General features: G+C 40.8%; 3 protein-coding genes across 5 annotated transcripts; 2 read left to right on the top strand and 1 right to left on the bottom strand.

Moving 5' to 3' along the window:
* Positions 1-12,842: 12,842 nt before the first annotated feature.
* rnaseh2b (ribonuclease H2, subunit B) lies at positions 12,843-17,494 on the top strand. 2 transcript variants are annotated; one of them, XM_041057297.1, is made up of 11 exons: positions 12,846-13,061; positions 13,377-13,445; positions 14,049-14,156; positions 14,723-14,799; positions 14,909-15,023; positions 15,109-15,173; positions 15,339-15,444; positions 15,776-15,857; positions 15,951-15,996; positions 16,308-16,385; positions 16,742-17,140. In XM_041057297.1, exons 1-11 carry the CDS (start codon positions 12,998-13,000, stop codon positions 16,850-16,852), a joined length of 921 nt encoding a protein of 306 aa, XP_040913231.1. In that variant the 5' UTR covers positions 12,846-12,997; the 3' UTR covers positions 16,853-17,140. The 2 variants fall into 2 exon arrangements, with proteins under 2 accessions (XP_040913232.1, XP_040913231.1); XM_041057298.1 differs by lacking the exon at positions 16,308-16,385 and having other exon boundaries at positions 12,843-13,061; positions 16,742-17,494.
* Positions 17,495-18,052: 558 nt separating this feature from the next.
* On the bottom strand, positions 18,053-21,677 carry LOC121194421 (uncharacterized protein C13orf42). Its single transcript, XM_041057299.1, has 3 exons — positions 20,618-21,677; positions 20,390-20,534; positions 18,053-18,297 (listed from the first exon to the last, which is right to left on the bottom strand). Exons 1-3 carry the CDS (start codon positions 21,038-21,040, stop codon positions 18,053-18,055), a joined length of 813 nt encoding a protein of 270 aa, XP_040913233.1. The 5' UTR covers positions 21,041-21,677.
* Positions 21,678-22,467: 790 nt separating this feature from the next.
* LOC121194508 (TLR adapter interacting with SLC15A4 on the lysosome) lies at positions 22,468-24,312 on the top strand. 2 transcript variants are annotated; one of them, XM_041057429.1, is made up of 3 exons: positions 22,468-22,745; positions 22,839-22,909; positions 23,172-24,312. In XM_041057429.1, the coding sequence occupies exon 3, from the start codon at positions 23,173-23,175 to the stop codon at positions 24,103-24,105; it is 933 nt and encodes a 310-aa protein (XP_040913363.1). In that variant the 5' UTR covers positions 22,468-22,745; positions 22,839-22,909; position 23,172; the 3' UTR covers positions 24,106-24,312. The 2 variants fall into 2 exon arrangements, with proteins under 2 accessions (XP_040913363.1, XP_040913362.1); XM_041057428.1 differs by lacking the exon at positions 22,839-22,909 and having other exon boundaries at positions 22,469-22,745.
* The last annotated feature ends 2,181 nt before the right edge of the window (positions 24,313-26,493 follow it).

Genomic DNA, 26,493 nt, shown 5'->3' with positions numbered 1-26,493 from the left:
CCCTAATGTCCCTCAGGATAAACTAAATACTGGAGTGATCCCTTAATTTTTTTTATAGCACCATCATCAGGCTAAAATTTTAAATTTATTTCAACACTTTGGTTGGTTTTGTTGGTTTAACACTAGCAAAAAGCTAATTTAGCAATTTGTTAATGTTATCATGCTAACACTATCCTAAGATGGCGAACATAGTAAATAATATACCTGCTAAACATTAACATATTAGCATTGTCATTTTGAATGTTTGCAGACTCTGTTTGTTATAATGTGGCCTATGATTTATATAACAAAAGACAATTTTTTCCACTGCCAAGTGCCCTGATCTGAAAAATACTATGAAGTCTGCTTAATGTGTCTTGAAACAATTGTCTTTTACACATATTTTAAGAAATGAGGAAATAATTTTAGCAAATAGTTTTAAGAAATATAATTGCCAAGAGCAAAATAGAACAGTGAGAAATACAGGACTGTATGATTGTGAGCCTCAGCCGATGACTAAGTTGGGTGGACATTTTTTGTAGCGTTGAAGGGGCTGGGCAAGGAGTCCTCCGAGGGTGAGATGTGGATCCGAGCCAAAAGCTCACACTCTCGCTCTGTTTCTCTGCACTTCTCGAAATAAAGAGTTGTAGTTTGAACACGTGCACAAACACACATACACACATGCACAAGTGCATGTGCACTCCTGCCTTGCGTGCACCTGTTGTCCTACATGAAACATGCAGCTCTCCCTTGAACAGGAGGTAGAGCACTAAGAATTTCCACCTGTGCGTGGGAGGTGTGTGTGTGAGAGAGAGTAAGTGACAGATAAAGAGGGAGACAGTAAAAGAGGGAGGAGAGCAGCAGTGGTGTTTTATTAAGGGATCACTTGAATGAATTTCCCGCTTTTAAACACAACCCCTTTACTCACTCCTCTGCCCTTCAGCTGCTCCTTGTCCACCCTTCGAACCCTCTTCTCCCCCACCCACCCCCCTTCGCCCTGTGGGCCCAAATGTTGCCCTAACATTGACATGTTTTGGGTCATTTCATCTGATGGGATCTCCTGGGAGGAATTAGCATTTGCAAAAGAAAAGTCCACAATTTTAAAAGCTCAGTGTTTCCAATTTGCCGCCACATGCTTCAAATTAGCCACGTATTTACTAAGGTCAGGCACTGGGCACAGAGCCCATGGGGGAGCCTGTGTACGGGTTTGAGAGAGAGGTGGAGAGCGAGAGAGAGATGGGGAGAGAGAAAGACAGAGAAGGAAGTTAGTTTAGTTGCAATCCACTGCTGCCATCACAAGACCACAAATTTTAGTCCAGCCTATCTAAATGAATGTACAGAAGCTTAACCGTCTCAACAAATTGGCGTCTGCTCTGTGTAGAAGTTCATTATAAATCCGGATAATATAGTCATTTCAATATTCAGATACCAGAGGCACACATGCATCCTGCTGGGAGAAGACACCAGGCTCTGTTAAGCGCCTCTTCCTAAACACACATGACTGTTTTTACACTTGGAGGGAAGGTCCCTTATTACCGTTTTTTTTTTTTTAACTTAGGAGGAACTCCTAAGCTACAGAAAATTAACACAGTGGCCTACAATACTATTTTTGGCCATTTTAAAATAAGCTCAATGTGATTACGTTTAGAGTCTGATTTAAAGTAGCTTTTTTTTTCCCTGGCAGAATATTAGGAGCTGCGGCCTGGCTTCTGTCAGAAACCTGAAGGTTTACAAGCTTATTATTAGGCATGTTTAGTTCTGCAGACTTGTTTTATTTGTTCTGAGGCCAAATGACATCCTTATCGCATCTGTTGTATGTTTGTCTTGTTTATATCACGACTCAGTCTTGGGCGAGGCTCCTTGAGTGGGTTTTATGTGTGTGTACGTGTGTGTTGCCTGCGTGTGTGTGTGTGTGTGAGATTGCCAGTCTTGTGTGTATGAGCACGAGTGTATAAACTTACACACACTCCAGTGTGGAGTGTGCACGTGTGTGAGAGAGTGAGAGTGTGTGTGTGTGTGTGTGTGTGTGTGTGTGCGCAGCCTAGCATAAAAGCATTTAAGCGGGAAAGGGAGAGGGTCTGGAATCCTGGGATGACATCATTATCCATGATGTCATTTCTGCAGGGTGACTTTGGCACATGTGATCGTTTGGGTGAGGTCACACTTTCACTTCTAACTCACTGTAATTGACAATGAAACAGCAGGTCACCGCTGCGGATTGAGCCATGTCAAATTTAGCAGCAAATTAGGTGGTCAGAACTAACAGTTTTAAAACGTGTTACCAATTTAACGAAAAACAAAGCGCTGGATTAATATTTGTAAGACTAATTGCACCTTTTAACTGTCAAATAATGACACAAGATCTGGATTTGATACTTGATATCCTACTGCTTGAGCAGTTACTGCATGCAAGTGTAACTCTGAGGCCAAAATTTTCTCCATATGTGCATTCATATAACATGGAATTAAGAAAAATCTTATACTAGCTTGCCAATATTTACTATGAGCTTTACAGAAAGGCAATAAATTTCACATCAAATGGTTCAGAACTAAAATAATTTGTCACCTGTATACCGTATAAGATTTAAAATAAAATTGTGCTCAACCAAAGACAAAACAGAGACAGCTGGAGTGCATACACACAAAGACACCAAAGAGTGCAAAGAGTGCAAAAAGGGTTTGCATGCCCACCTCGATTAGGACGTTTCTTCATCAATCAGGACATTTCCAAATTATGAAAATTTAGCGCATGGGATCAAAAACGTTTGATTTTAAGAGGGGACTTGCTTGACAACTTTTTACAATGTACAGCAGAATCACAAATTTGTCTCCAAGGGCTTAACAATCTTTATAGAATACAACACCCTCTGCCCTTTGATCCTAAGGATAGGATACAGAAAACCACCCCAAAAAACCCATTTAACAGGGTGGGACCTTGAGAAGAGCAACAGAGGAAGGATCCCTCCTACAGGACGGACAACCATGCATTAATGTTGTATGTACAGGGTAGACAAAAGTCAAAAATTACCCTAAGGCAAAACAGAAAGACAAGGTTATATAAACTGAATAATGATTTGAATGTGATTTATTCTCTTACAGTAGCTGCTTCTCTTCTTGAGAATGAGTTACAGTGAGTCCAGCAATAGAAGATACTTTGATGTCTTCGTTACCAAACTAACTATTAAGAAAAATGCAGGACAACAAATACATTTGATTTCGGGCATTAGTGGCAATGGAACAGATGTGAGAGGAAGTGGTGATTGCTCAGACCTCAGAATAAATTTGGAAATAGACTCAACCTTTGCTCATTCTGACTGACTGAGTTTACAGTGATACTCATCTGGTGAGTGGTTTTGTATTGTCTGTCTTGCCTCATGAGACATTGTCTAAGACCAGTACGTGTCAATGGAAAAATGAATCAGATTCATGTGAAACTTGGTGACTTCAAAACTCACATGCTTTCCTCATGTATCCTCCGCTTGTGTGTACCTGTAGGTCATTTGCATCAGCCATCTCTTGACTACATCATTCAGCCCATAACCATAAATTTATCATAGTATGAACATGTGCACTCTGCCTCTCACACACACAGACACACACACACAGGCACACATGGATAGCTTGAGGCAGGCCATCTATTCTCATTAGTACCCTGTTGCAGTCGGCTGACGGTAAACTGAGCGTGTGCCAAAGTCATAAACTTACACACCCCTCCCGCCATTACCTCACGATCATGATATCACACAAGTGTCTCATAGTGATGACATCACACCACCAGATTCATGGTTTTGCCTTTTTTGATTACATTAAACCTGGCTGGTTCATGCCAAGACCCTTATCCCTGAAAACCCAAGGACAAAATGCAGACTGTGAGACTGGGTCCAGTCAGGAGAGTAATTACCAGTTTTACTATTGAGATGAAAGCGTCTGGTTCAGCTATTGTTGTCCAGTCGGAAGAGCTTATTGGTGAAATTAAAGTTCTTGTTAACACTCTGAGATAATGGTGTTGGCAAGTAAAGTAGTCATTACCTATAGCATGGAAATTGGCCAAAACCCCTATGTTGCATGAATCACGTTTTTGTCTTTCTGGTCACGAATAATGAAGTCAGTGGTCTCACATGCTGTCTATCCATCCATGTCCCAATATAAATATTTGCTGACACACATTTCATGCATTACTGAAAAATGATTGTGTTTAAAATGCCAATGTGTTTATTGATTATGTGCATTGGGTCAAGAAATTCAGCCCAGCTTTAATGTGACGTCCTTCAGAGCACATGAAATCATGACAAGAGTCGTTTTAGTTTGGTGGAAAAATGACAGTTCTGACATAAAAGCATAGATCCATCATGGGAACAATTTCACTAAGAGACTGACTAGTTATTTTATGAAGCAGCTGGGTCAATCCATCTTCTGAGGTAAGTTAAAGGCTCTCAGCCACCCGGTACCTGTCACTGCTGTGTAGTCACTCTGCCTCCCTCAACGTGAACACCTTCATGTGTTTGCCTTTCTGTCTGCTTTCCGTTCTCATCCAGCATCTGCTTTTCTGTTCCAGGAATGATTCTCAGATTATGGAGTGTGAGAGAGCTGAAAAAGAAGGGGAAATGATTGAAATGCAAAGCTGCTTATAAACACTCCAAACCCTCATAGCTAAATCATTCAGCATCTTTGATAAGGGATGATGTGCAATACATGACGACAGTGGTTTGGTATCAAAATCAAAACCGTCTTCTACAAACAAAGAAAGGCATGAACATATGTATGTGGTTTCTGTAAATAGTGGAGAATTTACATGTCCTAGGGGGGAACGTGAAAGAACCACAGCCATGTCGCAGAACATCCTGCAACATACATATGCACACAAACACCCTGTGTAATAGGCTGTTCTTTCCCCACTGCGTCACCCTCCACCTTGTAGATTTATATGGTATGAACATAATGACATTGCTCCCAAATTATCCCAGTATGCCTGTGAAAAATCCAGATAATCTTTTAATGGCCTGAGTTGTCGACTGTCTCATTGCGCAGCTCATAAATCTGGGAGTGGAGAAAGCGCCCCTCGGCAGCGCTGAGTCCCCTTGACTATTTTGTGTCTGAAACTGGACCCTTTCAAAGTGAAATGGGAGACATGTTTCTGTCAGGAAAGAAAAGAAAACAGTGGGGTCTTTTTTTCTTTGGTGTAGTTTGGTGTAGAAAAAAATGGGATTTTCTCCAAATATTTTTTTATTTGTGAAAGATGGAATTTTGGAAAAGATATTTTGCGTAATTAGAATTGAATCTCTTCTGGTCCACCCTCTTCTTCTTGTACAAATAAACCACTTATTCTCCATGTTTTCCTCGTTGTCAAGTTTGTGTACAACATATAGTACAATCTGACATGAGTAGGTTGACTCTGATAATGAAAAGATATAATAAAATAAAAAAATCTCCAGTGAAAAATGGAAAAAGAGAGGAACATTACAAGAAGCATCAGAGGGGAATTCCTTCTTTGTGGACGTGTAATAGGTGTTGTAAGTACAAAGTCGAGAGAAGTAGTATTATAATGTAGAGCAACAGAGTGACAACATTAAGTAAATAAATTACACAACATATAACACTAAGTCAATGTTACTTCTTCTGAACTGCAGCCACAACAAAAGGATAATTGAGGATGTTTAAAGAAATCATTCACCACATTGGGACATTTGCTTATTCTCTTTCTTGTCGAGACTTAGACAAAAAGACTGATACCACCTTCATGTCTGTGTGGTAGATATGATGCTCTACTGGTTGCAGGATGACGAATGATGAAGACCCGACAAGACGTTACTGTCTCTGGCCAAGAAATAGTCCGACACATACTGTAAAACTATAATTAGACAAACGAGATACACCTTGTTAATTAGTGGGTTTAGAGATGCTGGTAAGATCAAACTCACATGCCTATATGCACATTGAAGGAATTACTGGACACTGTAATCATCCTCTTATATATACCGAGCATAAAGAAATCCCATCCTAAAGTGTGAAGGGGGACAAAATCAGTCCTCAGTCTGTTCTAATATGCATGCCAAAGCTCATACATCTGTGTTATAGTCAAATCAAGTAAGTATCTTCCAACATTACTAATACCAACAGCTAAGACCAGAAACACTGGGGGAAAAACACAAAGGGAATATTGAACTAAAAAGACAGTAACTTTGGAAGATACTCACTTGATATGATTAATAAAAATGCAGAAGCCCCATAACAGCTTCTGCAACAGGACATGCAGTTTATGAACTTCATTTTTGGAAAAATGTCAATCACACAAAAACATCAAACTGAGACACATGCTAAAACAGTAAACACTGTGAGAGAGAAACTATCACTACATCTGTGTTTTCTCATAACTCTCCAACAGGGGCTCTGGCGCACATCCCCTGACACGACCCAACCTTAGAGTGTAGAAGCAAAGAGAAGTGCCCTGGAATTCAGGGGTCTCATAAATAAACAAATAAACACATTTCATACACAGAGTACTTATTCTAATTGCAGCCCTGGACATGTGCTGAGCAGTCTCTAATTTCTCTCTGAGCAGAGAGACTTGCGGAGACGTCTGCGGCAGACCAGCAGTCGGCAGATGTAATTACCACATCATCTCTGGTCCCTGGTACACTGAGAGAGTGGGAGGGAGAGAGAGGGAGACAGCGAGAGGGAGAGAGAGAGAGAGATGGAGAGAGGGACAGGGAGAGAGAGATTGATCCTAGTAAACAATAATTAGGGTTGGGGATAGTGTATTGTGGGACGTCTACTCGGCGGGACGGAGTAAAGAGAGGGAAAGAAAAGGGAGAGAGGAGACAGGCAGGGATCATGGGCAGATGAAAGCTTCTGGGACAGACAACCCCCCCCCCCCCACAAAGGATGAAAGTTTACATTTTTATCAAACCCCACACAGCAGGGCCCCATGCAGCACATTCTTAGTGTCATTACTGATTTATCCATCAGTATTTTTTTTCAATTAACAAACTAATTCTTTTGTCTATACGCTGTCACAAAGTACTGTCCACTTTAATTTGCCAGAGCTAAAGATGGCATCTTCAGATTGTTTGTTTAGTCCTACAAACAATCCAAACCCCACATGTATTAAATCAACATTAATATAAAAGATAAAAAAAGCCACAAATGATCCCATTTGACAAACTGCAATTAGTGAATCTTTGGTGTTTTTGCTTGATAAATGACTTAAACATAAAATAACTGGTGATTGCACATTGACTAATCAGTTATGTTTCATGATTATTTCAGCCCTGTCTCCATGATTAATATACTTTGGGTAGTTCAAAAAACACGTGAAAAATACACAATGAGGGAACAGGCAACTTTCAGTCACCCCAAATTAGCGAACTCCAAACTGCAAACTGTCAATTTTTACCTAATATAAAATGTTTTGCTGGATATTTAGAAACTTAGAGAAGTCTCAGTTTTGCAATGTTCCTTTCAGTCATAAATTAAAACTTACACATTAAAGGCACCCTGTGGAGTTTTCCTCTTAACAAACAAAAGTCTTGTATATTAACAATGTTTTTTCTCACCAAAAAGGATTATATGCATTACTGAGGTCTGATAAACGGCTAAATGCATTTCCTTCCTCATAAGAATGTTGCAAAACTGATGTTTTTGAAAATTTTGAAACCTGCATTGTTTACTTCCATGTTTGTTAGTTTGTAGTCTTCTTCTTCTTCCCTACAATTTACTCACTCAGAGCTACGTTTCTTGGCACATTACCACCACCCGCAATCAGCGGAATAGTGTGAAACCATTGGCAGGAATGTGTGTCGTGTGATTCTTGTCCTCAGTGATCTGCACGAGATACAAACAAAATGGGAACCCACTCATCACAACGCTGCTTCATAGCGCTGCTTTTATTCATTCATTACATTTGACTCAACCATCAGAGTCACGCGACAGTAAACACATAAAACAATAGAATCACTGTGCTGTTGTTTCCTTATTTGTGAAAACAGAGTCTCAAAATCTGCTGTTGTTTAATCTGTCGCTGAAGAACTTCCTCTAATCCTCACGGTTTTTTTAATGTAGTAAAGGGACTTTTAGTTCCAAGTTTAGTTCCTAAGATTGTTTCCTATGTTTCCATAGTTCTTGTCATAAAGGGCTACTGGTGGTCAAAAATTCAAGAAGGTACCTTAAACTTGACAGGGTTGATGGTGAGATGCAAGGCCGTATTACTAACTAGGAAAAGTTAAGCAGGAAAGGTAAAGGCCATTTCATGGTTTCTGCTTGCCCTCAGATGGATGCAGACTGTGGACATGGATGCTTCTATTAATTTTATGTGGTATGTGTATGTGGACACCCTCCACACGTACTAGAAAACATGAAGGCAACCTCCTGACAGCAAGAAGAAGTGCTCTTTTGTTTGCTGAATTTGAAAAAAAAAAAAACATGAACAACCGCTTAACACGAATAGGACTGAGGATGGGAAATAAATGACAGGAAAGGTGTGCTCAGTTTACTCGTCTGGCACACGTATTGGTGTGGACAGTCTGCACAGGGTCTGTGCATACCCTTGCAGGAAAGTGAATGAGGAAACCATGGACTGGCCTTTATAGCGTGGCAGTTGTTCAAGGTAATCCAATTAATGGCAAACTTGTTTGACAAACCACTATTAAAGCATATGATCAACTAAAGTGTTAAGAACCTTAAGTGGCTGGTTAACTCTTAAGAACTGCCAGAACCCTTTAGGGCAAGGGGGGATATGGCCAACTGATTTTGGGACTTTCTGAAACTGACAATCCGACATTCACACCCACTTCATACCATGACTGGCCAGCTGTGCGGAAGTGGGAAAGGAGCCAGGGTTTGAACTTCTCTCTCTAGCTCTCTTTTTTCATTCTTATTTCTGTCACTTTTCATGAGAACAACCAAGTGCGACTACTTCCTGGAGAGACTGTCTGAAAATGTCTGCTGTTATCCCTATATTTAAATGTTATCACGTCTCCATGCTCTTTATGACAGCAGGCTTGTCACCACGCCTTCAAGTGTGGCTGTTCGGTACAACTACAAACGCTTTTAATTTCCAATGCGGGCGGACAGCGTGTTGTACAAACTAGTTCTGAACGAGAATAACCCAACGCTTAAAGCGAGACTATGAACTTTTAAATGCACAAAAAACTACATTTGTTCTCATAAAAAACAAAAGTTAGATTTCCAACAAATAAAAATTATGTTCAAAACCCACCGTTAGTTTCTTTTGGCTGCTAAATCTGACTTTTTCTCAAATGGTTGGGTACAGCCGCTTCAGAATTGCCCGCTGAGAGCTACCGTCACATGTATGTCCCCACGTTGTGAATAAAGGTTACCACACACGAACAAAGACGCCAATGACACACTCCAAAGCAGTGAGTGATGGTGGTGAGTCACTCCATAGTCTGCAAACATAAAACATAAAAAGAACGGAGAGGAAGGTGAGCACAACAAACGTGCTGGGGGAAATGGAAGAGCTGGAATGAGCAGAGGGCCAACATGCCCAAAAAAAGAGAGCGACAAATGGCAGAGCAAGAAAAGAATAGCCTGGCCAAGCAAACGCTCAGTAAACGTTAAATTAGAGCTAGCTGTTTGCATAAGGTTGGGCGAGTTCAAAGTTGTCTCAGAGTTGTCTGTCCCTCCCACTGCCAAAAATAATGGATTAATCCTAGAAGCCTGTAGATGTAGCTTTTTTCTCCTCCTGACAGCAACAGCAGCAATTGTTTGACCAATGAGAATGTGGTTGGATGAGAGCATTTCAACCAACCAACTGGCAAGTCAACCAGGAAACTACAGCCTTACGTGAAGCCCTGTTTTGTGTCAAAAGACCTTTAGCATTTGACTTCATACGTGATCCACATTTCTAAATACATCTGTGATCAAGCATGGGAGTTCTGGTTGGTAAATGACAATACCTGTTCTTAAAGACAACAGGTGTGTGAGTGGGAAGAGCAGGGGGGGCCAATAGGCCCCTGAGGCCTCCTAGCAGGTTAATCTAGACCTGGTTGGGTGGTTTAAACTTAAATCTTTCTAAGCTTAGTTTAAGTTTTGCATTTGATCTGCAAGATAACTCACCTTCAGACAAATGTAGTAGAGTAAAAAGTGAAGCTTTGTCTGAAATGTAGAGAAAAGCAAGCTTAAGTAACGTAGTGCAGTAAATGAATATTGTGATCATTACAAAAACGTAAAAATCTGTAAAAATCTGTACGGTTTCGAAACATGAAGGGCTACACCAAGCACAAGCCATCACATTATTCTCGTTCAGGGCGAAGGGAAATACCACACTGAACCAGAGGCCTCACACAGAGCATCTGATGCTGGGAATAAGGAGTCACCATCTTGTGGGGTGAGTGGGGGTGAAGAAGAATAAGACTTTACGGGAACAAATATCTCCCCAGTGAGAGGACTGGCGAAAAACATTGCGTGAGTGTGTGTGAGTGTGGGTGCACATGAGGCATGAGTGCTGCAACTCAGATTTTCACAAACGTGCATGAGAGCACAGCGTTTCGGAGATCCCTGCATTCCCGACATTCCTTCCTGTGAACTTCCAGTCAGTGTGAGGCTCGCTGTTCCACAGCTCTGACATCACGAGGGGGTTCCACTCTGCTTCCACACTCTCCCTCCCGCTCTCTCACAATCCCACCCATATTTGGAAGTGAGAGGAAGGGAATCCCAGATGATGACTCAAAGGCTTCTGCTGCCAAGGGGAATTCTCTCCACATCTGTTTTTATGTGTGTGTATGTGTGTGTCTGTTATGAGTGTATCGATGTGTACACTACCTCCCTGAGCTAAAGATGGAGTTTACATCTGTGGGGAATTCAAAATGGTAATGTGGCTTTAACAGCTGCGTGGAACCACAGCCAATGTCTGTATCTATACAGGAAAAAGTGGCACCCTGACTGAGTGATGCTGTCTTTCTATTTATAACCTGCTTCTCTTTGGCAGCCATGACAGCTAAAAATGCACTGTGAATATGCATGCTCTTGAAATCAACTCTTTTTTATTCCATAAATCCTGAAGACAGACTATGAAGAGGTTTAAAAAAAATACACCCTTGGTAATGCACGGCACATGGCGGTGACATGACAGCTCAGGGCTGAGTCAATATGTAAGCTGTAACCTGTCACCCTGCATTGGACCACCACAAATGAGGCCACAGAGATAGATAGGATCAAGGGCTGTTCAATGAGCTAAGCAGAGTGTGACCAACTGTCTACAGCCTGCTGGCTCCAATACACTCCCACCTCTACCTCTTTTAACAAGGAATAGCAAGCTCAAAAGTGAATCAGACAGAGAGAAGGAGGAAGTTGAGCTTCAGGGGGAATAAGAGAGAACAGACATGGCTTTGGTTGTGTTGAAATTCTCTTTGTTGGATGTATGATTGATGAGGATTTTGGAGTTAGGTTTGGGAGTGGACGGGGTGGGGGTCTCGGACCCCAGGTCCACAAAGCCACATCAGGGCCTAAATTTAGACCCACTTTGTTCTCGTCTGCATGCTGGTGACAGAGGACTGGGCTCTCTGCGGTTGTCTGCGGTCCAGTGTATCAGAAAGGCTGCTGTTGTTCTCCCGGGCAGTCAGAAATGCAGACGTTCCCTCAAGCAGCGCAAAAAGAAAGAAAGCTTTCATGGAATATTCTGTTTAGCTGCACAGACTGTTGTGTATGATCCTCCTGGGACACATAAAACAAGTAATTCACAGACAATATCGCACCCATGATCTCTTTGACACAGACTACAGCAACATAAAATGAACTGCTTTTAAGAAGTTTAGACCTTGTTCAAAGGGTTTAGAGCATGTGTTGCTCAAATCTGGGCAAATTGGCCTGCAAAGCAATATCATTTTTAAACAAACAAAAAGGAGTGGAAGACACAAAAGGAAAGGCACAAAAGGCAGAAAGAGTTTATGTTAAAAGTTGAGTGAACTACAGAAACATGAAGCTGCCATACGTCACCCTGTGCAGGCTCTAGTTTTCCTCTACATCATGCTGGTCCCCACAGGGACACTGTGTGGCAATGTTTGAATGATCAGTCACCCAGCACACAAATCCCTCCCTTCCTCATTACCAAAACAAGCTAATTAAAAACCTGTTAATGGGCTGTGCTGTGGTTCTCCCAGGCTGTCTTTAGAAGAGAGGGAAATCCAAAGCTCAAAAAAAGCTATATAAACATATCAGAGGGGCCCCTGAACAGTTAAACAAATTGATGACACAGCGGCAGTCATCTAACAGGGATGGAAACACACACAAGCGTCCTACACATCCCTACTTGAGCATGCACATAAACAGTGCAGGAGGAAAAAAAAACAAGTGACTCACTGAAAACCAACTGGGACTCACAGTGTCACATCCTGAGAGAGAGAGTGAGAGATGCCCTCCTCTTACTGAAGGACAGATGGATCCCCCAATCTGTTGTGTACCAGTGTGCCAAGGGACAACTGGTCACCAAACATCCTGCACCTGAGAGCAGAGGCCCTTTGGCTCTCTGAGAAGACCAAACCATGTTTCTGAAATATCAGCTAAATAACTAGGAGGTAAACTGCGCCGATCAAACCGAAATGTCCATGAATACTGTAAGTTTAATCACGGTTCTTGGGCGACCTCTAGCGGTCATTCTGGGAAACTGCGTGTTGACGGCATCACCACGGAACGTACCACTGCAGTGTGTACAGGGTGAATTAAAAGTCTGCAACGGCCTTTTTTCGCTTCTTTTGAGCACTTTTCTATGGTAGAAAATTCATTTGACTAAAAAAAAATTGTTTGTAGTGTTGCTTGTGTAAAAACAATTATGGCAGAGACCTCGCAGTGCAATAATAAATGTAGTGTTTTCTCCCTTTTTCCCCCTGTGGGACAAATGCAGGTAGACGCAGAGAGGCGCCTTTTCTGAGCTCATGCTGTTTGGTTTAAGTAGCATATACTTTCACAAGGCCGAGAGTGATTTTAGCCCGGAAAATAATTAAATTCATATCAGTAGGAAACCGCGTCAGCAGAAACTCATCCCGTTTAAGCAGATCTACACAAAATGGCTACTAAGAAGAAGCGAACGCCTAATGTACAAAATGACAGCTGGGTTGTCGTTGCTGCGGGTAGGTTAAACACAACATCCAGAATGAGCTAACTTAGCTAAGTTGCTACAAACATAAGAAATCTGAGCAAAGTTATTAGACGCTGGTGGCTAACGATGGTTAGCTACACGTTATAGGAAATAACGCGTTACTACAAAGTGAGCTGATGTTAGTTACTAGTTAGTAATTCGTTAGTGCATAATGTGCTGTTAGCTGTGATCTCAGTATGACATGCAGCCATACAGAGGTTATTTCCCACGGATCGAGCTGTGGTGTTTTGTCAGAGAGCTCACAGTGACCTACCATGAGCCTAATTTTTGTTTTCAATGTCCACAGACTCCGTCATCGACACACAGAAGCCAGACAGCGACCCAACTTTTGTGAGACTAAGGAATCCTGTTACAGGTTTAACCCCTTTTGTTGTTATCCATTTATCTAGGTCTGCAACTTACAATTCATTTATTTATTGAATGATAAATACACTTTCAGATAATAGTGATAAATGTTCATCACGGGTTTCCAGGGCCCTATGTGATGCCCTCAGATATCTTGTTTTGTCCAACTGGCAGCCAAGGGCCTAAAAATATTTAGTTTACTGTCATAGAAGATTATATAGATATGTGTGTGCTAAATTAGCAAGACAGTAAGATATATTTGGAGTTGTAAGAAGCCACATTTCATACCTTTATAACAGATAAGCATGACACCTCCCCATCTTCATGTATTTGGAGCAGCAGTTGGCAAGCTGGAAATTAATAATGAGAGTATTTGTTAGTGGCAGCTGTAACAATACTGTTAATAAAGGAAAACAGTGTGTTAACAGTAAGTTACAATATAGTAAAAGTCAACATGCAGATGTGTATAAAATGGAGAAACAGTCAACATTACATAAAGGACAAAGTGCCAGCATGTTTGCTTCCAGTTTTCACCACTGTCTAATTCTGTAGCATTGTACATGCAGATGTGGTTGTGAAAGTAACACAGTTCCCCATTGTTTTTATCCTGCAGACGCAGCATCTCTGTATATGCTGGGTGGTGGTGATGCACAGCTGTATGAGGTCAAAGCATTTGAAGAAGATTTCCACTCTTGGTTTGTTGGCCAGACTGTACAGAGAGGTTGGTTTCACTACTCATTAAAGTATAAACTTTGAAGAAACTTTATCATTATTACAAACAGTGCTACAAAGGTGGCTCATAGTACTTATGATCCACATTAACAGTATTTGTCAGCCTCAAAAGAGTTTGTCCAGTTAGCAACTTGTGGCAGCTAGGACAACTAACAGAGCTCAGATAAGCTAAATCATATATCCAGAAACCTCATTCATAAAATGAAAAAAATAATTGATGTATAAACATGTCCAGAACAAAAGTGTCCATATATCAGTAACTACACCAAGCACAGACAACAACATGAGAAGAAGAGATGCCAGCAATCAAATTAAAACTAACAGCTGACCAACAGGGATGACATACATGTTTACATACTGCACACTGCTATGAAGTCTAATATGAGCAGTGGGCTTTGTAACAGTGTTTGAAATTAATTAAATTATTTCAGAATGTATGTTGTTGATCATGAAGTTGATGAGATAGAGATGTACTTTCAACTGTTGCTGGGTCAGAATTTGACCATATGTTGATCAGGTTTGTGTGTTTTTACAGTTGTCTCTTTTATTAAACAGATGGGAGACTTCTCTTTATAACACCAATGGATCCTCTCTATCTCATTTTGCCCTATTTGATTAAAGCTGGAAAAGAGGTAAGAAACAGCAGTGTGTTTTCCATTTTTTTAAAACTAGACCTTGCACATGAAAGTCACAATATTTGTTTTATTTATTTACTTTTTTTTTTTTAAATCTGGTGCTCAGGGGAAGTTCCAGCCTGTGGATCAGGTTGTTATGGATGAGGAATTCCCAGGTTGCTCAAGGCTGCTGAGCTGCACACGTTCCCTGGCCTCCCTGCACCACATTTCAGAGGAAAAAGGTGAAGGTTATTTTTTAAGTTAATTTTACATAAGTGTAAAGTAATGCTAATTGCCATGTTTGAATGTAGTGTTTCTTTCTTCCAGAGGTGGGAAGCCTGAAGTTTCATCGATACAGCCAAGAGAAGACAATGAACTGGTTACAGAAAAAGGTACTGTAAAGTACTGCTTTAAGCTATTTTATATGAAATCTGTCATTTTTACGTGCTGGCTGATGGATAGTGCAAGACAGTTAAACTGCAATACAGTAGACAGAAATAAAAAAAAAAAAAAGAATTTTCAAGTGAAGTTCATTTTTTTTTTACTTCTTGTAATAGGTGGAAAGGACAGTTGCTTCCCTCAAGAAGAGAAATATCTCAGTGGGAGAAGGAGTCAAATCAACAACATATGTCAGAGTGAAGTCAGAGTCAGACTACAGTGAGGGTAAGACTCATCTTCAGGGTGCGTCAGTGTTTAAGACACTGTTTTACAAATGTCTGAAATTCCAGCCTCTCGTTCCTATGAAAAGACCACAAAAATTGGCTTCACTTCTTCAACATTCAACACTTCAACATATCCAGCATGTGTTTTTGCAGTAGATGTGATGTTGACCAATAGATGGCAGTACTGACATGCAGTTTTTGTCCATGAACAAACACTGAAACATTTCCCCACCTCTCAGTTTGATTTTTAAATCGCTCAACCTCAAATTATGTGAAATAATAAGCTGTATTATATAAGTAATCACTGTCATTCTCTTATCACTGTGATACAGAGGACTACCTACGCTATGCCCATGGCCTGATATCAGAGTACATCAGTGAAGACCTGAGCAAGGCTCTTCTCAGACACTTGCAGTATGTTCAGACATCTAACACTTTGACATTATGTTTGTTATTAGTACTAAGGTGTGGTCATAATGCTACCATGCATCTCGTCCTCCTTCACAGGTTACCAGAGCTCACAAGCCCAAAGGAGACTGAGCCTCCTTCCAAGGTATGCTATTTTTCTTAGACCAGAGTTAAGTCAATATAATACATCCTCCATTTTTTTGCATGCTGCTGAAATCATGTTGAATGTTTTCTGTAGTCCTCCGCCTCACTCTGCAATTTCTGCATGTGCACATTTCTGAGGAGAAATTATTCCACCATCCTAAGTCACTGCTTGTGCCTTTTTAAACTTTGGTTTTAAGGGTTTTTTTCATCTGCAGTGTGAGGTCATTAGAGCTAGAGGTGTGTGTGTCACTGTGGTAAAAATCTGTGGTGCTCTTTGTCATGAAAAGAATTTCTTACTTCCTCGTTTGGCAGAAGCGGAAACTTTCAGACAAACCGGTGGAGGCCGGGGAGGACTACACCAAATTCAACAGTGCAGACTTTGCTCGGAAAGTGAGTGTATATGGAGCAGTCTGTCTGAAAAGACCAAACAATTATTGCAGGAAACGGTGGCTTTGGTGATCGTTTGATTATAGGAGAATAGCTAAAGTGGTCGTTTGTTTGCTTTTAATCTCTAGAGCCGTTTTCTTGAAGACCTTGAGTGATTGTTAGTGTAGTCCGTGTTTGCTGACTGCTTTCTTTAAGCTTTGTCTGTACATAATTTGTGTATAGATAAGCTTTGTCTGTAAAATGTATTGTTTTTTCTCAGCTTGAATTGAAGTTCATGATATGTAATGAATTCCCCGCTGTGTCTGCACAAGGTTGTTGAGTTATCATATTGATTTTTCTTTTTTTCCTCCTTATTCCAGCCGCCCAAGAAGATGACGGCTGCTCAGAAAACTCTGGCTAAGGTGGACAAGACTGGCATGAAGCCTATGTCATCCTTCTTCAGCCCCAAGGTCAAAGCAGAAAAGAAATGAATGTTGTATAGTTTCTGACAAACCGTTTGTACACAACACATTTGTAATAAAGAAGAGAAAATGTACGTGGTGTACAAAAGTGTATATGGTTCTTCCACCGCTGTTGCTTACTAAAATTACACATACATTTGAAAGTGGTATCTAAGCATGCAGAAAGGTCAGGGCTTATTTATATTTTTCCGTATCATCAGCATCTAAAAAGAATCATATAAAATAAAACCAGAAATACCAACACTTCTGCATAGATTAGGGTTAACAGGCAATGTGCTCTGCTTGTGTTTTGTTTTTTAAACTTAGCCTTCATCTTTAACACCATTTTAACAGAATAACCTTTGCTAGTTTTGAACCTTTCAAGCCGCTCAGCCCTTGGACTTGCCTTGCAAATCTGAGCCTCTCTGTTGAATGAAGCAGGCATTCATGCAACACTTATAACCGCTGAGGCACCATTGTTGCATTTCACAGTCGGCTTTGATGCCTGGAAAACGGTGAACTGTACTCAACCTAAATTCCATACCCATGTCTGGTTGAATTAAGTTCAAATGCATTTCACACTAGAAATGCTATTGAAAGACGGGTTAGAATAATAGTGAGATGTTGGAAGTTTTATCTCAGACTATTCTGCCAAAACGATTCAAGTTAAATTTCCCCTTTAAAGTCACATTCTTTTGATATATATATTAATCATATAGTGATTGAGATTATTGATATTATTCTGCAACTGTTGATGAAATCCCTGAAATAAATGATAGTGGGTAGTCATTTTTCTCTGAGGACATTTTGGCATGCCAGTAGGAAAAGCACAGGTGAAAAGTAATCAAATTAACAATGGTTAAATCCATTTAATTGTTTCAGTTTCAAGGTCCTGGTATTGGTCACGCTGGCTCTCTGTAACACTTGACTAAAACAGCCATCATTAATGTTATTACTAACATCTTTGTCTTTCTAATTATGACAAGTCAAAATGTCTGACTAGAAAAAAATCCCATTTTGGACCAGGAGAAATTAAATTTATTACACTGGTTAGACATTTTCATTTGCTATATTAAAATTATGTTTAATTGTCTTTATGTGAGTATTAATTTCCTGGACAGATTTTTCTTTTTTTTGCAGAGCAAAAAAAGTCAGTCCGGTCCAAACAAACTAGACGAGCTCTGCGTCAGCAGCGTGGCAGTTCTGCTGGTTTCAAATGTCTATCAAGCATCACTGCTTTTTTAATTTGGGCTTGAAGCGCAGAGTCTGGAATGCGCTCTCCACCACTTTGGGCAGGTGGATCGGGTTCCTCTGAAGTCGCAGTCTGCTGCTTGTGGACCCGCTCTGGTTTTTCTTCTTCGGGGTGCTTTCATTGGCACAGTAATGAACCTCTTTCTGCTTGGAGTCATCGGCGACTCTAGGAACCCGCAAGACCCAATTTGAGTGGAGGTCGTGTTCAGCAGAGCTGGAGGCCACTGTGGGAGAGAAGGGCAGAGAGCCAGAACCTGAGCTGAGGCTGAAGGCTGTTGCTTCAATAGCTCTCAATCTTGGATCTTGAGACCCAAAATGCTTCTAGTTTTCATTTTAACTAAGCAGACACCACACAAATCAGATTAAAAAAAAAACCCACTGGTCACAATGTATAAATGAATATCTTCCAAATTATGTTTGGCTTTCCCAATCCTTAACCACACTTGACTTTTACCTGCCCTATCCAACTAATGATGGAAGAACAATGGGCTTTTTTCCGCAGGATACGTCTTGATATGTCATAGAGGGAAAAGCTCAGGTGTAATTATTAACACTAACAGTGACTGCATTCAGTCCTGGTGTGCCAGTTCAGCGCTGTGGCCTTGATGCATGCTAGCTCAGTTGGGCAACCAGAGCCTGAGTTAACATTATTCATTTCACATGGGCTTTCCATACACGGGCATGCCACAAACATCCTCTGTGAAAATATTCTTCACTAATGTAAAAGTATTAGTATTTTTATTATTATTAGCATTTAAGTGAAGGTTTGGACAACAACAGCCACCAAAGTATCAGTGGTATAAGGCGATGTGAAGAGTGGCCTCTTTCACCAAGCTATAAATTATTGATATTTTAACATGTAAGCAACAGGTCCAGGTGGTACAACATTTTACCACGATACTGCTACTTCAAACGACTACTAGTACCACTAGCTATATATTCAGTAATATTCAATAATATAGCAATGAAAAGTATAGTTTGAGCTTAAATGTTCCACATGTAAACACTGTAATCTGGAAGGTAATTATTACAGCTGTCAAACACATGGAATAAAACTTAGATCATTTCCTTTTCAAATTTAGTGAAGTGTGCAGCTGTACAAAACTGTACTTAACAGCCCCTGCATACCCAGTGTTTTATCTTATTCTGGTTGATTAGATCTGTGCTCTGGTTGATGTTGGGCGGAGCTATGCTGAAAATGACATGTTGTCATTAAGATCCAGATATTAATAAGAATGATATTCTTATTAATTTGCCCCATCCAAAACATAAGTGATAGTGGCTGAGAAGAAGAGGTCAGTGAAGCTCAGTCTGTACAGTGCTGAGAAGATGTCTAATCAGGCAAAGTAAGAGTGGGTGTATGGATGAACGGGGGCTTTGAATACAGTATCTGTACTTAGATCCTTTCCACCTCTTACCTCAACCATTCAAGAAAATCTTTCACTGAAGTAAGTCAGAAATACAGGAATGAAAAACTGCGGTCATGTAGGGAAAGTCAGGAATTTGAAATTTAACTTAATTTAAAGTTAAAAAAAAAAAAAACTTTAATTAAGTACATAATTATCTCATACTGCAGAATGCCCCTTTCAGTGTAATATTATATACAGTATATATTACTCTATATAATTGGATTATAATTATTGATGCATTCATTTGTAAGCAGCATTTTAACTACAGCTTGGTAGTTTAATCTCTAACAATGCATCACATTTTATGCATTTATGATCTAAGTGCAGCATAATCTGAGGAGTATAAAGTGAAAGTGCTCCTGTTCTATTTTCAAACATTTACTTAGGTTAAAAAAAAAGCACTCTAAGTAAAATAAAGTAAAAATGAAATGAAAATATTTTTGTTTTCTTTTTATCATTGGATTATTATTAATAATATTGAATAGGGTGGCTGGCCCAGGTGGAGGTAATTGTATGTCCTTTATATAAAGTTGGGTTGTTTTATGAAAAGCAAAATGTGTTTACAGTCAAAGACCATCTTATATTTTGTAGATAAAATCCCACAATATTTGAGTGAATCTACTCTTCTTTCACCACTGTGTAACTCTAATGTAAACACAACCATTCTCAGCATTAAAATTGCACTTAGTAATTTCAGGGTTATGGGTCTATAAACTATTAAACACAGGGTGATCATTGTTAATCCTGCTGTGACTGGGACAAAGAACAGATTCAGACAAGCTGACAAAGACTTCATCTCCCAAAACTATGCTAGGATTTGTATATTCAGACTCACAGTGAGGCAGTGTTGGTTAATCACGCAAACTTCTAAGATCTTTACAATTATAGGAGAGATTTTAAAACTCACCTATGAAATCCACGTCTGCGTGTCCATCATCCATGTAAGGTTTGCGCAGGGGCTCGCTGTCGCAGCTGGCGATGACCGCATCAAAGAACTGCAAAGTGTCCTCCTCGCTGGACGCCGGAGGGGCAGAGGGTTTGGCTCTCGGTATCTGTGGTTCATAAAAAACGGGAGAACATTTGTCTTTGTTGTCGCCTGCCATAAGTTTGGCACGGAGAGATGATTTGAGCTTACCGGTTCTTCCTTGGTAGGTGGCGGAGGCGCAGGCTTCTTCTTGGAGGACACTGTGGCCTTGTTGTCGTTCCTTTTCAAGTCACTCACGCTCTTTGTGTACTGCCGCCTCAAAGCCACAAGTGCTTCCAGGTACTCGAGGCAATTCTGGTTCTGAGAGTAGAGCCATATCCTGTCCTCTTGTCTCTGATAATAGTACAAGGTCGACTCGATGCTCACTGTACTTTTGCTGCGTTTTAAAGTCGAGCCCGCGGCTGCCTGAGTTTTCTCTCCCACCACGAGCATGGAGGTGCTGCGGACCAGCCGGACGGTGCAGGCGCTGTGGTAGTCCTGCTCAGACCGAAACCCACGGCCGCCACCACCACCATCCCGCCCTCTGTGTCCATGATGGTTGGGACGGAACACATTATTGATTTTCCTGAACATTCCTCTAAACAGAGCCTTTCGGGGTTACAAACGTGTCCTTAGAGTTTGTGAGACATCCATCCGTAGTCATCTCTTCAAGATAAACTAACACAAACACAAACAAACAAAGAAGTCTTTAAACCTGAGTGGAGCTGTTCACCGGGACCAGGCGCTGTCCAGGGTGCTGAACTCGCCAAACGGCTGCCCTGTTGTAGATCCGAGACAGTTGTCTCACCTGATCTCAACCTGTCTTCAATGTTATCACATGTTGCTCAGCAACATTGCTGTAGCAACGGGTCGGTAACTCGACACTTTGAGCTACCATTACTACTCAGCAGCAGTCCTGTGTCAGATATCCTGACTCTCCTGACTCATACTAGGCCAGACTTAGTCGACAAAAAACTACAACAGTTAGCAAACTATCTAACTGCGGGCCTTTAGTTTTACTGCTTGAGACCGTGAATCCACCTGTTTATAAGCTATGTTTGAGACAGGGCGGAAGATTTCAGTTACTATTGCTACTATTAATATGATCAACTAAACTAAAACTATCTGTTCCAAGTTTTGAAACAAACATGAACACACAATGGAATTAAGATACCTGTATTAGTTTTATAACGACCCATGTATTCTAACGAAACCTGAGAATGGTTATGTGATGTTGATTTATGTCTAGGATTCCTCACCTTATTAATAATAGAACATGTTCTCTCGTGTTTCATGTGCTTCTATTGTTGGGCTTCCTTGGCGCAAGTGGCGGAAGTCTAAATAAAGGGGTCTTAACTGAAGCGACTCAAATGAACAGACAAGATACTTTCATCTCAAAAAAATCCCGGCTGCAAATATGGTCTGAAAATTTCCATCACTTTCACCAGATTGCTTATTTAGACCTGGGTTTGCTGTGGAGACTAAACGATTGAGATCAAGTGAGAAAAACAAAAAACAAAACAAACAAAAAACATCAGGTTAAGGTCTCAGGAAAAGCTACTGTGACAGTTCAGCATTTAGTTTAACGTGCTGAAGAATTTGTACAGTTTCAAAGAGGAAATGGTGAGTTGTGGTTAAACAACTGAGCATAAAGTCACACTTCTGCTTTGGCGCAGAGACAGATAACAGAGGGAGTAAAGTATACGCTCTAAAACATCAATCATTCGACCAAATACCTGCTCGATTAACTGTTCTCACAGAGAGAGAACTCTGAAGTTCCAGTGTGACCTGTCAGAAAACGAAAACAGGAGTCAGCATCTGCAGAACTTTCTATCTACTAATATTTCTGATCATATTGCATAGGACTTTCTTTTCTGCTTTTTTACGTTTACCTCAATCACACACCTGTTTCCTTTACAGAGAATCAAAACTCAAGCAGTCTCTTTTTATAGCTTGTGTAACCCTCCTAAGAACATAACATCTGCCATCTCACTTCTTTTGGCAAGACGATGCGCTGGAATACGTTCATGATTAGCAGCTGCAGCGTTAAGCATGCAGAAATGGGAAGAAAGAGAAAACAATGAGAGATTCCCACTTCCTCTTAGGGTGGTACAAAACAACCACTCTTTACACGCTGCTCTTCACACAGACTTTGAATCAAACACAGTTTGGTAGGCTGCATTGATAGACAATGAAATGATACTAAGAAGTACTTTTTTCTGCTGTGATAAAGACTGTCGAAGGACAATTGGTGCCCATAAACAAGTGATCAGCTGAGAGACTCTGATTTCGTTCCAAGGTAGGAAGAAGTTTGTTTCAGAGCAATATGATTTATCGTAATGATTTTAAGGTAAAGTACGATGTCCTTTTGTAATTTCTCTTTATCTGTTAGGGGGGGATGAATGTGTGGATCATAAACAGAAAGTTGAAACAGCTTTTAAAGAGGGGGTCAGCCATCTAGTCGTGAGTGATTGTATGACTGTCATTAAGTTTTATAGTAAATTTATTGTTTTGTTGTCAAGGCCCATCAAGGCACTGGTACTGCAACCTAGTTGAGACTATAAATGCTGTGGTATGTGGCACCGGTCTGTGCTGTATGTGCCTGTACAAATACATAAATCAATGGCATCATTACATTTTCATAATTACATTGCATTGTATCACGTTAAATACTAAGCTCTGATCACTCAGCTCACAGCCTCTGAGTATGTGCTTTTTGTTGCAGCATGCTTTGTGAAGGCAGATTGCTGCGCATGACCTTCTGTGAATTGGAGGAGCTGGACTCCTTCCCTCCTCAGAGGGCTCTCCAGAGTGCTTATGGGCTGCCAAGAGCAGCTGCCACCCTCATGCCAGACTCCACTAGACACACTCCACCCGTTCATCGCGGTTCCCCGGAGCAGACAGGTAGCGTGGATGACAGTGCTTCACTGGAGTTGTACATTTCTCCCCTGCAGTCCTTGGATTACCCAAGATCCCATCCAGGCAGACAGATCTCTCCAGAGATAGAGATCCCAGCTCAGGCTGGCTCAGGTGGTGATTCCCCTTTCTTGGTTCCCTCCTATTGTCAGAGCATCTGCCAAAACTACAGCGACCTCCATATTGGCGGTGACCAGGTGCTGCCTCTCTCAGCTAATGATGGTGAGCTGAGGGTCTGCACTGATGCCCAGCCTGCTGGCCCCTTTCTTCAGTCCTGTGATGTCCCCCCAGCTTCTCTCCCAGGACAGACATCTCAGAATGGGCTTCTGCATCCAGTGAGGGGAGGTTCCAATCGCTGGAGATTGGGGAGTGCCCGTGATCGGAGCGTGTTGTTCCAGGGGCGAGAGGGGCCATTCTCCAACTCCCTTCTAAATCACTACCTGGAGCAGAAACTCATGGATCTGTACCAGCAGTATATGATGGAAAACATGGCGAGAGAAGATACTGACACAGGCCCCATTTGCCCTCTGCTGGGGTCAGAGCTGGTCCTGACCAGCCTGGACCAGATTACTTTGAAGCTGAGTCGGGAGGGGAACCTGGAGGCCGGCCTGGCAAAGGACATGGTCCTGAGCTGCCTGCTGCGGGTAGCTGGTGACATGCAGTCAAGTGAGATCAGCACTCCCTTTCTCCAGATTTCAAATGAATCATCCCGGGAGCAGCTCACAGAAAATAAAGACGAGTAACCCCAATGTCAAGAATCACACTCATCTGATTCTCCCTTTCACTGTAGACACCAACAGCAAAAGATAAGATGAAACTGACGGCTGCATTTTGTTTCTTTTGTCTTTAATTAGCTGTTGAGAGGCTGTTGAAAACAAGTTCTTTACATTATTAATGCTACGCATTTTTCAATTTCCAAAGGACAATAAAAACAGAACTGAAAACTGAAACCAATCTTTCCCCTTTTTTTTTTCCAAATAACATTCACTTCTAACAGACCATGTCATCCACAACACGTCATACTGTAGTATTGCTGGTCAAATCAACACTTAACACACATGTAGATAATGATTATCATTGTTATCAATGTTCTAAATGTCACTTTGTGGTTAGGTCAAGGAAAACATGGCGTCCCTGTCATTTCAGTAACTGGTTCACAATAATATAAACGTTTATTTCAACAGAATAAACTCATGCTACAAGTTTCAAGTCCTAACTTCACTTGGATGTGACCTTCACTGAGTCTGACTGCAGAAAGCTGTTTTCACATTCATCTCTTCTCCATGCTCACCCGTAAATATTAATTTAAGATATGTACACATCACATTTAGCTTGGAAGGCAATCATGGTCCAATACTCAGCCTACACAGGTCTCACATGAGAGCAGAGTTTTCACTGAGGTAGGACACACCTTCATCCAGCAGTTAAACATCTGAAATGAGCCATGTTTGTATATTAATAGATTGTAGAGTTTTTAACTAAATTATTATTAATTATTATAATTACTAATCAGTTTTTTTTAAATCCCTCTTAAAACTTGATTCACACACACATCTACACACACACACACACACACTTTCAGTGTCTGCAGTTTAATAAACAGTCACAAGGGGGAAGCATTATCACCTAACTTATTAACCCTGATGACACACACCTTCTGCTCCTCGCTTTTCTTTCTTTCATGATACTTCCTATCACCCGTGTGCTGCTGCTCCTAATTAATAATGTCATTAGGATTGCGCTGTAAATCTGTAGCATGCAGGCAGTTGGGTACTAACACTAAATTTTACACTGTGCATACTGTTTCCACTACCTTGTAAACAAAATGCACACTCCGCAGGTCTGTAGACCAGTGGATTTGCACACTAACAGTGTCATGTTATTTTTCCCATTTCCCTCTATTTAAAGTGCTTTCAAAGACCCTCGACTGCATTCCAGCTCAATGCAGCCGTGGCCTTCTGAGCCAGTGTTTGATCAGCTTCCTTGTTTCCTGTCCAAACAGAGAGCCACAGGAGGAAACCGTGTTTACCGAGCTGAGCACTGAGTCGGAGCCCTGTGAAGTCTCAAGGCCACAGAGACACATGTTTGGTATTTCTGCCTCTATCCGGATTGAACATTCCAGGTACATGTTAAAGGCACCGAGTCCTTAAAGACCTAAACAAAAACACACACATATAAATATCATTCACCTGCCAGGCCTGGCAGTGTGAGTGTATTCAAACTGTTTTCCACAGACCTTGGAACAATGAAAAACAGGCCTCTTCTTCCAGCATAGGTTAAGAATTGCTGAAAGGACCAAAGGTAAAGCTACATACCGCAGTTTCTGACACACACAGGTTGTGAATATTTCTTCACAAACCTTCAGCTGCACATTATCCACCTCCAAATTATTCACCTATCTTTCAGATTGACAAATATTTCAATGTGTTTTACATATTTGGGGGTTTAAAAAAAAAAAAATAGGAAGGCAAATAGAATTTTTAAATTAAATTAGTAGTAGTTTTTGTCTGAGGAAGAGGGAGAGTAAAGTCAAAGGCTGAAGGAGAAGCCATGAAATAAGAGCAGGGTACAAATGGCAAACTGCAGTGATTTAAAAGAAAAAAAGGAAGAAACATGTCTCTCGTGGTCTAGCAATGAAACTAAGAGGGAGGTTCATAAAGTAATTTCCTTGTCACAAAGAGCTTTTAACATGGAGGGCGGTAGAGGCAAGGCCACGAGATTTCATACCAAAGCCAAGGTCCTAGATATACTCTCACTATTGTGGCTTTAATGCTACATAGCACTATGCTTGCCTTCATTTTAAAAGCTTTTTCTATGTAGCCTTGTTAATTGGAACAGTCATATAGTGTTTACCTATATATACTTTTTCTTGTTTTGTGACTATATGATTTAAAAAAAAAAATTCTATGACAGTTTGTCAAGGCCTATTGATGGTCAAGAACTTTGAGCTCTTTACAGGCTTGGTCACGGATACACACACACATGCACACAAACATGCAACATTTTTTCAGAAGCTGTGAATTTCCTTGTTTTTTTTTTTTTTTCCAGATTACATCTACTGGAATGACCTAAAGTCCAAGCGGCAGCATGTTGGAACATTTAATGACAGCCCTGCTCTGTATCTGGCTGAC

The sequence above is a fragment of the Toxotes jaculatrix genome, chromosome 15 (genome assembly GCF_017976425.1).
Source record: "Toxotes jaculatrix isolate fToxJac2 chromosome 15, fToxJac2.pri, whole genome shotgun sequence".
In the NCBI taxonomy this organism is placed as follows: domain Eukaryota; kingdom Metazoa; phylum Chordata; class Actinopteri; family Toxotidae; genus Toxotes; species Toxotes jaculatrix.
The sequence above is the reverse complement of the archived record's forward strand: the minus strand, read 5'-3'. Positions and strand labels throughout refer to the sequence as shown.

Excerpts from the sequence above, each read along its gene's own strand:
- LOC121194508 (XM_041057429.1), top strand. The coding sequence starts at position 23,173 with ATGCTTTGTGAAGGCAGATTGCTGCGCATGACCTTCTGTGAATTGGAG.
- rnaseh2b (XM_041057297.1), top strand. The coding sequence starts at position 12,998 with ATGGCTACTAAGAAGAAGCGAACGCCTAATGTACAAAATGACAGCTGG. Across the intron at positions 14,157-14,722 it reads TGGCCAGACTGTACAGAGAG|ATGGGAGACTTCTCTTTATA; the intron begins GTTGGTTTCACT and ends TTTATTAAACAG. Across the intron at positions 14,800-14,908 it reads TGATTAAAGCTGGAAAAGAG|GGGAAGTTCCAGCCTGTGGA; the intron begins GTAAGAAACAGC and ends TCTGGTGCTCAG.
- LOC121194421 (XM_041057299.1), bottom strand. The coding sequence starts at position 21,040 with ATGTTCAGGAAAATCAATAATGTGTTCCGTCCCAACCATCATGGACAC. Across the intron at positions 20,535-20,617 it reads CACCTACCAAGGAAGAACCG|ATACCGAGAGCCAAACCCTC; the intron begins GTAAGCTCAAAT and ends TATGAACCACAG. Across the intron at positions 18,298-20,389 it reads CGCAGACGTGGATTTCATAG|TGGCCTCCAGCTCTGCTGAA; the intron begins GTGAGTTTTAAA and ends TCTCTCCCACAG.